A 12,957-nucleotide genomic window follows, 5' to 3' on the forward strand; every position below is an offset into this window, starting at 1 on the left:
TCATGCTTGTATTTGATTTCCACATTTCCATATACTCTAAGAATCTGGTAGAGAAGGCTAAAGCTGAAAATGTAGGCAGAGGTTAAATAACAAAGACACAAACTAAGAATTTAGGTTTATGCTTTAAGAGGCAATGAGGAAAAGTTTTATGGGAAGCAGGGAATATACAAAATAGAAATATTTGAGTTTTAGAAAGAAGAGTCTTGAGGAAGATTGAGCATAATTTGGAGCAAGCCAAATGCACTCACCCGCCAACTACAATAACCTAAGGCAGGCGGTCCAGACGTGAGTCAGTGGCAATAGGGACAAAGAAAAGGATAACGGGAAAGCACTTGGGAATTAGAATGCAGTAGGGCTTCATAGTAGGTTCTGTGCACAAGTTAAGAGGAAGAAAAAAAAAAAAGAAAAGTGGTTGAGTATAATGGTCAGGTGTCTACTTGGATAGTTGAACAGAAATATGATCAACCAATGCAGAAGATGCAGAAAGAGAGATCTCTCCAAAGATGTAAATATAGAGTGAAGGGATGACAATGAGAGTTTTCCTTTGCATACACTGAATGTTGTGTGCCTAAGCTAAATTGAATGGAAGACATAGAGAAGCACCCGAGTATATGTCTCCATACTTTTGGAGAGATAGTGGCCAGAATACCATCCTGAGCATCATCAGGAAGTACAGAGTAGTTGAAATTGTGGTGAGAATCAGATTATCCAGGAGACATTACAGGGTGAGAAGCGCTGAAGACAGGAGGAACAATAGCATGTGAAGCATAGAGAAAATAAGAAGATGATGCAAAGCACATTAAAAAAGAAAGATCAGGGAAATAAGAGGACCCAGAAATCCAAGGGAAGAGAGTTTTCATAAGCTCCAACTATAAAGAGGGACATAACTTGGATGTGGCAATCAGGAAGCCAACTGACTTCTGCACATGGTATGGTGATGTGAAATTAATTCATTAGATATTGAAACACTCATCATGGTCGCCTTTCTCTTTTATTCCACTCATCTTCGGCCTTCTGTTGGTTTCTCTGCCATGTCCTCTGCCCTCTTCCCTCCCTCAGGCTTCATTTTGCTCAGTTTCTCTTCCACACTGGAAATCATCATTCCCACCCTACATAGACTTCAGGACTGTCTGATACCCTGTGTTTTTATTCACCTAAATTCAGTTTCTTTCTCTGCCTTATTCCTTTAGTTCCTGTGTGATTCTCCACAATGCACTCTACCTATTTCCCACAAAATTCCATTACTTTTTTTTTTCTCTTTTTTGGCACCGGGAAATCACAAATGGCTTTGGCCCTTAAACTGCAACATATAAGTTTTAGAATCTTAAAATATTTACTACTTCTTGCCCAGTGCGGTGGCGCACACCTGTAATCCCAATGACTGGGGAGGCCGAGGCAGGAGGATCTTGAGTTCAAAGCCAGCCTCAGCAAAAGCAAGGTGCTAAGCAACTCAGGGAGACCCTGTCTCTAAATAAAACACAAAATAGGACTGGGGATGTGGCTCAGTGGCTGAGTGCTCCTGAGTTCAATCCCTAATATCCCGCCACCCCTGTTGCCACCGGCAGCAACAATCTCTCGGTAATTTATCGAAGGTGGACTGGAACTGAACTACTTCTATTACTTTATCCGGGCTTTCTTGCTTGTTTACTTGTTTGCTAGTTTATAGAGGAAGAGAGGCTTTGCTTAGAGGAAGAGAGACTTTGCTTAATTTTAGAAGTGCTACTCTTTCAGAGAGGCTACGCTTATCAAAGGTCTACTGCTTCTTAAAAGTCAGCTGCTTCTTCTTAGAGGTGCGTCCTGCATCCTGCGTCCTAAAGGTGCATGCTAGAGGTGCGTGCTATCAGAGGTGCTTTCTATCAGAGGTGCTTCTTAGTGGTGCTTCCTGTGACCTACAATCTGGAGGTGTGTGCTTAGTCCCGCCTTCTGCGATCTGCAATCTCCGCATTCTGCGATCTATCAGAGGTGCTTCCTATAGGTGTGTGTCTTATATACCTAAGGCAGCCAGTCAGCTTAGGATTAAGGAGCATGTTTGGAGCATGCGCCACGGTACCAATTAAGAAAGAATGGGGAACATCTGTTGACCACTAGCACAAAGGAGACATTAACTAATCAAGCAAAAGTAGATCACGCTGTGTTAACACTAACTATGTGCCACCTCTTGGCTCAACGCCAGCCGCCATCCTAGGGCTACCCAAACATGTCTCTGTACCCCCCAAAAAATTTAATATTTCTAAACATCATCTGTTTCCATTTGCAATGAATGGGAAAATCTTGTTTTGCTTGATTACCATGTTAACAGTACATGCTCCAAAGAAACAAAACATTCACATTTTCCCTTGCAATCTTTCTCATTTGTTATTATTATTATGTGCTTTACCACATAAGGGCTCCAACCCTGAGAAAGATTAAAATGATGGTAACTACAACTTTTGTACTACTTTTAATTCCTCTTTATAGATTTTTTGCCTTTGGTGTCAATTCCATTGATTTCTTTTTCATAATCTCTCCAGTCATGTCAATCCTTCTATATATTTTATTCTGAGTAGAGATTATTGAAATGTTCTATAAAGCTATTTTATAGATATGAAATTTGCTTCAGTTATTAATGTATAATTCTGAGTTAAGTATAGGCTGACAGAGAGGACAGAGAAACAGTGAAAACAAAAGATTAGCAGTTTCTGTGAAATAATTTGAATTGGGTAAGTCAGTCAATCTTTCTGACCATGACATTTCTCCTCTATAGATTAGATAGAGCACCTATTTAATCAAACAAGGAAATTATAAAGACCAAATGAAACTATGTATAATTTGAGCACAAATTACTATATGAATGACAATATGCTATTAATGTCATTTGAATAGTGTTACAGAATTTTAATAATTCATCAACTTCATCTGAACTGATTCTTAACTGATAAAAAGTACGTATATCTATAATAACTGAATAGGGCTCAGGGTATGATCTAGACTCATGAACAAGCAAAACTTATTGTCCTACATGAGAATTAAAGACTGAACAGGAACCAACAAGTCACAGACAAGAAATAATGAAAATAATTTTCAAAAGAAATATTTTTTCTTATCCCATCTGAACACCAGTTGAATTGTACTTCTATTGCTTTTGGCTTCTTACATAAGGAAACAGAATGTAAAGAATAGAAAAAATGCAAAGAAATTCTTATTGTCTTAAGACCCTAATAAAATAACAAATATTAATAATATTATTAATATTCATAATATTAATCCATAGGATAATAAATTACAGTAAAGGGGCAAAGGGTGCTGGGCCCCCAGTACAATGGCATTCTACAGAACGTGGATGTTACCTCTCTGTCCATGTAGTGAGAAACTGTGGTGATCACACCTGTGCTGGGATGCACAGAGAAGAGCCCAGGTGACCTCGGTTTCTGCTCCAAAATGCTGTACTTCAGACGTGTGTGCATTGTGTCGGGTTCATCTCTGTCTGTCGCACAAACCACTCCCACTGTAGTACCTGTGCATTTAAAAGAACTTTCAATTTCCAGAACTACAAAGCCTGTTTAGAAGTATCTACACTTTTCACACTTTAACAATGATGGTGAACTCCTAATTCAAAATGTATTTCTTACCAGAGGTAACACTCTTTACATAGAATTATTGAAGATGACTTCAAATGTATGATAAAACATTTTGATGCTGAGAATCAGTTACCTTGTGTTTTGCTTACAGTTTAAAAGGTTTGAAAATGCATTATTTAAAAATGGCTATAACGAATTATTTTGATACATATTCCTATATATTGCAGTAACAAACCTAGCTGGAAGGATAAACTATGTCTCCTAAATAATTCAGAATTTTTCAAATCAAGCTTTCAATTAATTTCTAAATTAAGATCTATTTGGAATAAGATTACATAGATAGTTAAGTTGACTTTTAATAGCCCAGTGGCCCAGTATCTCCTTTTTATGGTTTGTTTGTTGTTGTTTTCTAAGCTCTGATTCGTTTTCTTTCAACTGCTTAGTATAAAAGCCTTAAGAGTTCTAAACCTACTGATGTGATGTGCTTCAAGAACAAGGGGTTAATAGAGGCATCAAAGTATTCACCAACGTTCTCTACTACTACTGAAAAAACGCAGAATCCACAACATTAAAAAAATCTGGAAATGTTTATCTTTTTTTTGAAAAAGGAAAAATGCAACAGAGACATAGAATTGTGAAGCTAAAAATAGTGTTGACCATCTACTGTAATTAACTCCCTTACAGGTGAAAGAACTCAAAGTGACTTCAATGAGTTCTCATGGAATTCATGAGTTAGAGAACCTGCATGAAAAGGTACGTTTTCTAAACTTCAAACCAATGATTTTGTGTTTTTTTAATTGTATGTGTAGATAATAAGGAGGTTAACATCAAATTATTAAAGTAAAATATAAAAAGGAAAAATAAATATAATAATGCTGTGAAAGTCTAAGTAACCCTGAGAATCCTTAATAGGCAAGTTAGCAAAGTCATCCTTCATAATGAGTACACATTCTTTTAACTTTATGACAGGATACCTATTCTTCATATTGCAAGTCTCAGGAGACATCATAAATGACACATTTAAGGGCCAAGTAAACTGAAATACTTTGATTTTCCACATGTGTGAGAAAGTGTTTAGGCTGGAGAATGTGTTATGTAACTTTTTCTAACATTATTCCAGTATTCATTCTAAATTGGAAGTACTGAAGTAGTAGTTTTAAAAGAAGAGACAATACCAAAAAAAAAAGGCATTCAAAAAAATTGTGTCCTCAGCTGATATCATTTAAAAACTCTCTAAATGAAACCTCATTAAAACATCTTCACAACTTTTTAGTTTTATTGTTCATTCCACTCTGGAGGTGACAATAGTGATAAATCCACATAATGAGAAGGTGAAATAAAATACATAAGCCAAATATGGTACAAAGCTTGAATAACTGCTGCCACTCTAATCAATTAGTATCATATTGACAATGCCAAAAATTCCTGTAACAACTGGTAAGAAACATGCTGACTAGAATTGATGGGAATAAAATTTTTCTGATAAATAGGTTCTAATCTGGTGTTACCACTGGATGACCTGGCCATGAGCCTCAAAAAAAAAAAAAAAAAAAAAAAAAAAAAAAGTCTCAAAAATGTACACAAACATATTTAACAAAGAAACAGCCTTACCAAGTCTACTGCTTTCTGGAACTTCAAAATTATAAATTGCTTCTGTGAAAATTGGGTGGTTGTCATTTTCATCCTCCACTTTGATGGGCAGTGGAAGAGGTAAATCTGCTGAATACCCATCTGCAGTCGATGCATAGGCAATCAGCTATAAAACAAGGAAAAGCAACTTCAAAATCAACATCAGATTAGAACAAGAGGATATGATGCCCTATCAACAATCTGCACTGCAAATCTTTTCAATAACAAACAATTTCAACAATTTTTATTCAATGCTGTTTAAATTATCAATGCACCAAATGGAGATACATTTTATAGCAAAGAAATTTAGTATTTGATGGAAATGACTTCACTTCAAATAATACCTAGGTAAGAATACAGGGACTCTGTATGCTATTCTGAGGAATTACATGTGGCTATAATGACTTGGATTATAGACCTTATTCTCTCCATAATCAGAAAGTTACTTGAATAACAATATTATTGCAATGGGAAAAATCCCTACTATGGGATCTACATAAAGTAACAATTCCCAGTCTTACCACTTTTAAGCCCTTTTAATTTTTTACTTCATAGACCACATACTTGTTAAGAGTTTTTCCAACAAAATACACTTACTAATTTCCTCATTGCTAATTAATCAAAGGCAATATATAGTCAAATAAAAGGTATTTCTATTCAGTATGTAATGACAACACTGAGTTGAACATTTTCTAACTGAAAGTAAAGAATTTTATATGGGGATTTCACCCATATTTGCAACCTAGTAGCACTTTTGTCTTAGAGAAACAATATGTTTCCAATCAGGAATCCTTCCCCCAACCCACGGATCGTCTCAGAACCCCATAGTATTTACTACATCACAAGGAAAATTGTCTATTTCTCTTTGATGATAAGCTCATCCATGTAAAAATGCTTGTGTATTAGCCTTTATTTGAGCTTGGTTTTATATCCTGATCTAGTTAGTAGACATGATTAAAAAGTCACACATGTGGAAGGAAAAGAGTACAGCAGTAGAGAAAGGATCTCTTTCAACTGTGGACAAGTCCTGGAGAGAGGAAAAGGAACCAGTGACCAGAGAAAGTATCTCATAAGCAAAAACAAACTTACAAATGTACTAGAATTTACATTCAACTATAATTAAATTTATTTGCTTCATTTCAGCTTTACTTAACAAAAGTTGAGATAAAGTGTTGACCAAGTATTCCAAACTATTGCACACTCTATGCTCCTTTGATTTTAAGATACCCTCTAAGATAGAGTGCGAGAAGACAGGAAAGAGTAAGTGGAGTACCAGAGGAAGGACAGTTTAATAAAAATATAAAGTCATGTTTCTCAATAAAATTCCTACATCGAAAACATCATATTCCTCACGATCCACAGGCCGCGTGCAATACAGATTTCCAGTGTCTCTTTCTATGAAAAACAAGTTTAAAGGTTCTTGGTCAACTCCACGTCCACTTATTGAGTAGAAGATGGTATAGTTCTGTGCTGCATCAGACTGAACCTACAAAGAAGAGACATATATGTAAAAACATTAAAATTTAAATTCTGTCTTTAAAAATTCAGTTGAAGTGTTCATATGTATTTTTTTTTTATTTTAAAGAGAAGATTTCAATAGAAAAGAATAATAATACCCATCGTTCATAAGGATGAGGCAAACAGGAACTCCCATACTGGTGAGGGAATCAAAATGTACACGAGAGAGGAATTCACAAATGAGCTTCTCTGAGAAGAAACAGAGAAGAGTCTTCCTGGCAGAAGAAACAGGAAGTACAATGGAATCAGGCTAAGGTGACTGGGGTGTTCAAAGTTCTACAAAAACACTGTTGTTGGGTCAGGAAGAACCAGGAGGAGATTAGGAGATGAAGAAGTAATCAGATGATAGGGGCCATATCATGCAGGTAATTCCAAGGAAGCCAGATTTCCCTTGTAGAAAATGAAGATAGAAAGCCACTGAAGACTATAAAAAGAGTAATATTGACTGATAATTTTTAAAAATTTAAACATTTTTTAAAATTTAAATTTAAACATCTTTAATGTTTTCAAAAATATTTAATTAAAAATAAATATTGTATATTCACAAGGTGTGCAACATGATGACTTGCATACATTGATATGTATTGTGTGATGATTACCATGGTCAAATAATGAACCCAACAATCATAACACAGTAAATTCCCAGAATTTGTTCATCTTACAAATGACAGATTATATCCTTTGGACAACACCTCTCCCTTTTCTCCACCTCCCAGGTCCTAGCAACCACAATTATGTTTCTTTGAGTTCAACTCTTTTAGATTCCATACATCTGAGATCATACATATTTATCTTTCTCTGTCTGGGTTTACTTCACTTAGCATAAAGTCTTCCAGGTTTTGTGTTGTTGCCAATGTTAGGATTTCCTTTTTATGGATGAATAATTCTCCTGTAGGGGGCGCTGTGTGTGTATGTGTGTGTGTGTGTTTGTGTGTGTGTGTGTCAGTGTGTGCACATGATGTCGTCACACATGCATCTGTCAGTGGATGTTCATGGAGTATCCACAGCTTGACCACTGTGAAAAGTGTTGCAATAAACATGGTCAGTGCAGATGTCTCTGACATTCTGATTTCATTTTCTTTGGATATATATCCAGAAGTGGAGTTGCTGGACCACATGGTAGTTCTAGTTTTAATTTTCTAAAGAACTTCTATACTAGTTTCCATAATGACTGACTAGTTCATAATTCTATCAGCAATACACAAATGTTCCCTTTTCTCAACATCCTTACCAACACTTTTCTCTCTCTCTCTCTTTTTTTTTTTTTTTGTATTTTTAAAAATAGCTAATTTCACAGGCATGAGGTGAAATCTCACTGTGATTTTACTATGTGATGATTAATGATGGTGAGCACCTTCCCATGTACCTGTTGACCATTTGTGTTTCTTCGGAGAAATATCTTTTAAGGTTCTTTGCCTATTTTTAATCAGATTATTTGTCTTTTGCTATTACATTATGTGAGTTCCTTGTTATTTTGGATATTAATCCCTTATAGTTTACATTTTTTTTCTCTTATTCCATAGGTTGCCTTTAAAAGAATATGGGATATTTTTTCTTTTTCATATTTTGAAAGGGCAATACTTGTTGCTTTGTCCTGGAGTAAGGGAAGAAGCAGAGAGACCATTTTGAAAGTTGCTACAAAAATTCAAGGGACAGAAGATTATTTGTTAGACAACAGTAGCAGGAGAGGTGGTGAGAAACATTAGATTCTAGATACAATTTAAAGGTCCAATCAACAGGATTTCCCAATGGGTTGGATATGTGGAGTTAAGATACAAGTCAAAGATATATCAGAGAGTGCTAGAATCCCCTAATATCTCTTTTGCCTATCTTCCTTAGTATTAGAATTTATAGTTGAACACGAAGATACCCCGAAGAAAGGCACTTCTCACGCTCCCTTGCAATTAGGTGTGGTCACATGGAAAGTTCAGGTCAACAGAATGTAGGCAAAAATAATATAAATAATAATTATAAATAAAAAGTAGCTTTGCAAAAATCCATGGTGCATTCTAGAAAAAAAAAAAAAAGAAATGTGTTCTTTCTTTTAAATACTGTGTAAGTCACCTTGAACCTGCAGGGGTGGTCAAGATATAAAATTAGAAGCCAGTCAGATGTGGTGGTGCTCTCCTACAATCCCAGACACTTGGGAGGCTGAGGCAGAGGATCCCAAGTTCAACGCCAGTCTTAGCAATTTAATGAGACCCTAAGCAATTAAGTGAGATTCTGTCTCAAAAAATAAAAAAAGGACTGTGAATGTGGCTCAGTGGTTAAGCACTCCTGGATTCAATCCCTAATACCAAAAAATTCATAAAGCTGGGTCCCCAGCATTGCCTCATGTTAGAATCTTGTTACTAGGTCACTCTACACAGGAGGAAAATAAGCCTCTGTCTTGCTTAAGCCACTATTACTTTGGATCTCAGTAAAATGTAACCAGACCAATGTCCTATAATAATCAGAAATTAAAAACTTAACTGGGAGAAGAAGAGGTGGATGTAATACTTTGGGGCTCAACGTCTATTTTGGGTTTCTTCTACTCTGTCCTGATAGTGTAAATGCTGGAAAGAGTCAGACAAAACCCAACCAAAAAATGTTAAATTTTCTCTCATCTCTGGCAGCCAGAGTTCCAGACTGAAATATGGACTGTCAGATGTGCTTGTACAAGACTTGGAAGACTTAAGTGAGGTAGATTTCTTATTTTTGCTGCTTCTGCTGGTTTTGCTGACATCACAGTTGAGGTGCAATTTCTTTTTTGCTGCAGCAGCAGAAGTTCTAATAATTATTCACTCATTATTACTGTGAATTAATAAAAATTCACAGTATTTAAAAGAAAGAACACTTTTTTTTTTTCTAGTGTTGGCTAGAACCGTAGAGGTCACTCTGGGGCCGCATGAGGAGGAGCTCTGGCTGCAGCGGTGACACTTTGGATTAGAATTAGTGTCTTCTCTATCACAAGGAAAGCAAAACAGCCCCTGGTGGCAGGCTCTGGTGTAGCTAGCACGGAATTTGTTCCTGAAAGCTCAACCTGAAGTTTGTCTCTCCAGCTCTCCTAACAATTCCTTAAACTATTGTATACACTGTAATAAATTCCAATCTGCTATCTACTTGGAGAGATGTGTACTCTCTACAATAAAACCTTAGAATGAAACACACTCAAATGCCCAAATAGGAATGATCAGTTGCTAACTGAAATGGGAGAATGTTTTTAGAAGAAAAACCAAATATTTCATTTGTATATACAAATACAACTTGTAATACAAGTTGAAAATGTCTATTAAACTTCTAAGTTGGAAATATAAGTTAGGCAGGTTGAGTTGGAAATATGAAGTCTCTAGTCTCCAGTGTGTGAATAGTAGTACATAAAGTCATGAGAAGGGATGAGATCCATGAAAGAGTGTGCACAAATAAACAAGAAGCAAGTTCATGGCTGCGCCCTGGTGCTCCCCAAAGTTTAGAGACTGAGGGAGGAAGGAGGATGAAGAAGAGCCAGAAGGAAAAAAAAAATGACCAATGAAGAAATTGAAAAACTAGTTGAATGTATTGTAGAAGCCAAGTAAGAGAAAGGTTTCCAAGAGGAGGGAAAGGTCAGATATGCCCAATGTATATATTTCAAGATGTTGAGGACAGAGAGGTTTAGCAATGCAGTGACTAAAATTATCTATGATCAGTATAACTTCAATAATCAGAAGTCATTTCTCAATATGCCTCATCATTGTTTAAGATATGATATTCATGAGGAAGAAGCGAGGGACAAGTGCTGGATAAAATATAAACTAAGTGTGAAAGACTCTGGAAAGAATATTGAAAACTTAAATAAGTGGCACATGGGTCGCATCAGTCTTAAAGAGCAACCATAGTAAAGAAATTTAAGGAGAAAAAAAGTAAGCACGAAGCCACAGACCTACTTCAGCAATGGCTTTCCTGTCCATGCTCCACCTAAAGCAAACCTGATCCTGTTATTATCCTGCTTAAATTGTCTCCCTTTTTTTAAGATGCAGTGGAATTTCCTAGCAAAATGCTTCTTCCCTTGCTCCACCCTCATATTCCTGGGAAGTGTAAGCTCCAGTGCTCCTCTAAGGAGCCAGGCTTGCTCTCATTCCCCTTATCTCTGTACTTCCCTCTTCCCACTCAACTATTTACCTGCACAGAACTGTCCCATCCTTCAGGACTCAACTCCAATATATCTTCCCTTGAGCCTGCCTTGTTTTTGCTACCTGATATCAGGGCTTGGTATTCATCACAGGCACTACCAGATCAATCTAATGGTTACATCTCCGTCATAGCACTCCTTACTAAGAGCTGCAATCATTCATCTATTTCTATTCTAGCACCTTCACTAAGTCAATAAACCACAGGAGAGCAAAGGCCAGGGCTAAATTCATTTTCATCTTTAATACCTAGAGCAGTGCCTACCACAGAACATGGTGGTTGCCCAATAACTCTAAATGAATGAATAAGTGAATAAGGATCATACAATGGCTATAGAGTCCACCTGATGTCATCAGTATTTTAGTAATTTTTTTCTCATTTTATTTGCTTTTATTATACTTCATGAATGTCTTCAATCTAATCTGGTTTTTTTTAAGCTTCAAAAGCTACCAACCTGAACAAACAGACTCATAAATAAAGCACTCATAAACAGAAAAAAATGTAGACCTACTTGTTGAAGAAGCAAAGGGAAGGGGCCCAGGGAATTCTCTTGCATTGAACAAGGAATAGGTGCCCATCTCCTCTTGGCTCTCCTGAGAACAGTTTCTTTAGTGTTTCTTTTCTTCAACACCTAAATTTAAAGAAAGAATTAATAAACAAAAGCAAAAATGTAAAATAGTGGGCAGCTTATAAACATAAAGTCTCTCTAGAGGTTCAGCCTCAGGAATTTCCATGCTCTTGCTAAAACCAGTTAATAAATTCTTGCCCATTATAAGAATGTATTCAGATATTAAAGATTTCATGACTAGAGAATTTCCTTTTGCATACCTTCCTAGCACTGACTATACTTTTAGGTTAGGAAAATCACTATAGTCTTAGTTTTTGCTCTGGCCTAATAGAGAATGCATCCTCTATATAACAATCAGTAGAAAGTGAGGGTGTGTAGCTTAGTGGTTGAGCACTTTCATAGTATGCTCAAGGCCCTGGATATGATCCCCGCATGGCAAAACAAAAACAAACAAAAACAACCAACACTTTACCACTCTGCACAGCACTTACCTTCTTTCTGTTAAAACCTCACACTCTCAGGTGAACTACAAAAAGCGAATGTGTTTCTTTTACTGCCTTAACACTCTATCTGCACTGTCCTATATAATAGCCACTGGTTGTCTCTAGTCATGTGCTTATTTATATTAACTATAATTAAATAACATGAAAAGTTCTATCCTTCAGTTGCACTAGTCATAGGGCTCAATATTGGGCTATACCAGCAGTGCAGATCAGAGAACATTTCTGTCATTGCAGAAAAGTTCTATTGGACATTTTAGTGACACTCATTTCATTTCATTTCATGACATAGCAAGGGAGACATTAGATTTGATGACAATAAATAATTATCTTAAGCATTTAGTCAAGTGCTAAGCAATCATTTTAATTAACTTCATCATTTGTACAGCTATCAAATTAGGAGGAACACAATCTAAACTTTCAGCATTTTCTGATTACCTTTGCAATGCCATTCATTATGATCAATTGTTTGCACTAATTAAAAAAAATTCAATGCTGTAACAGTACAATTACCTAATTGATGATGTGCATAAAAGTCATTAACTAAAATTTAGAGATGTAAGAAAACTTCACAGAGGGTATATCACTTAGATTTAACAGTAAAACCAAAGCCAGTGTTTAAACGCTATTAAGAGAGGAAGAAAGGGAAAAGAATAGAAAGGAAAAGCAGAAAAGGAAAGAAAGGGGAAAGAAGGAGAGGAAAAGATACTATTTATCCTTTGGTCCTCTTTGTAATTTTTAATGAGAATGTTTTAATGAAAAGAACATGTCTGGAAATATTTAATGTACTCTGAATACCTTTTTCTGGTGTTCCAGAAGCACATCGATCTCTTTCTGGGTCTGTGTCTTCCTGTCAGAAAGTCCTATGGTGAATGATCTTTTCTCATTAGACAACACAATGGCACTTGCTGTGTACACTGACCCATCATCAAGAACTCTGAAATCAGGATCACTTGACTGGATGGAGTCTGCAGACCTAAGGCACTCTTTCAAATCAACTGCAGATAAAAATTCCCCATTATAAGATAGAAACACAGGC

At 36.2% G+C, this 12,957-nt stretch overlaps 1 protein-coding gene across 2 annotated transcripts in view; it reads right to left on the reverse strand.

Moving 5' to 3' along the window:
- The window catches only part of DSC3 (desmocollin 3), a 48,090-nt gene that overhangs the window by 23,068 nt on the left and 12,065 nt on the right, over nt 1-12,957 (reverse strand). For both annotated transcript variants that reach the window (XM_079109323.1, XM_079109324.1), the window contains exons 4-8: nt 12,717-12,916; nt 11,362-11,481; nt 6,517-6,672; nt 5,169-5,313; nt 3,327-3,493 (exon numbers count right to left, since the gene is read on the reverse strand). In XM_079109323.1, coding sequence (XP_078965449.1) covers nt 3,327-3,493; nt 5,169-5,313; nt 6,517-6,672; nt 11,362-11,481; nt 12,717-12,916 — 788 coding nt within the window. The remainder of the gene's footprint in view (nt 1-3,326; nt 3,494-5,168; nt 5,314-6,516; nt 6,673-11,361; nt 11,482-12,716; nt 12,917-12,957) is intronic.

The sequence above is a fragment of the Sciurus vulgaris genome (assembly GCF_902686455.1).
Source record: "Sciurus vulgaris genome assembly, chromosome: 13".
NCBI lineage: Eukaryota > Metazoa > Chordata > Mammalia > Rodentia > Sciuridae > Sciurus > Sciurus vulgaris.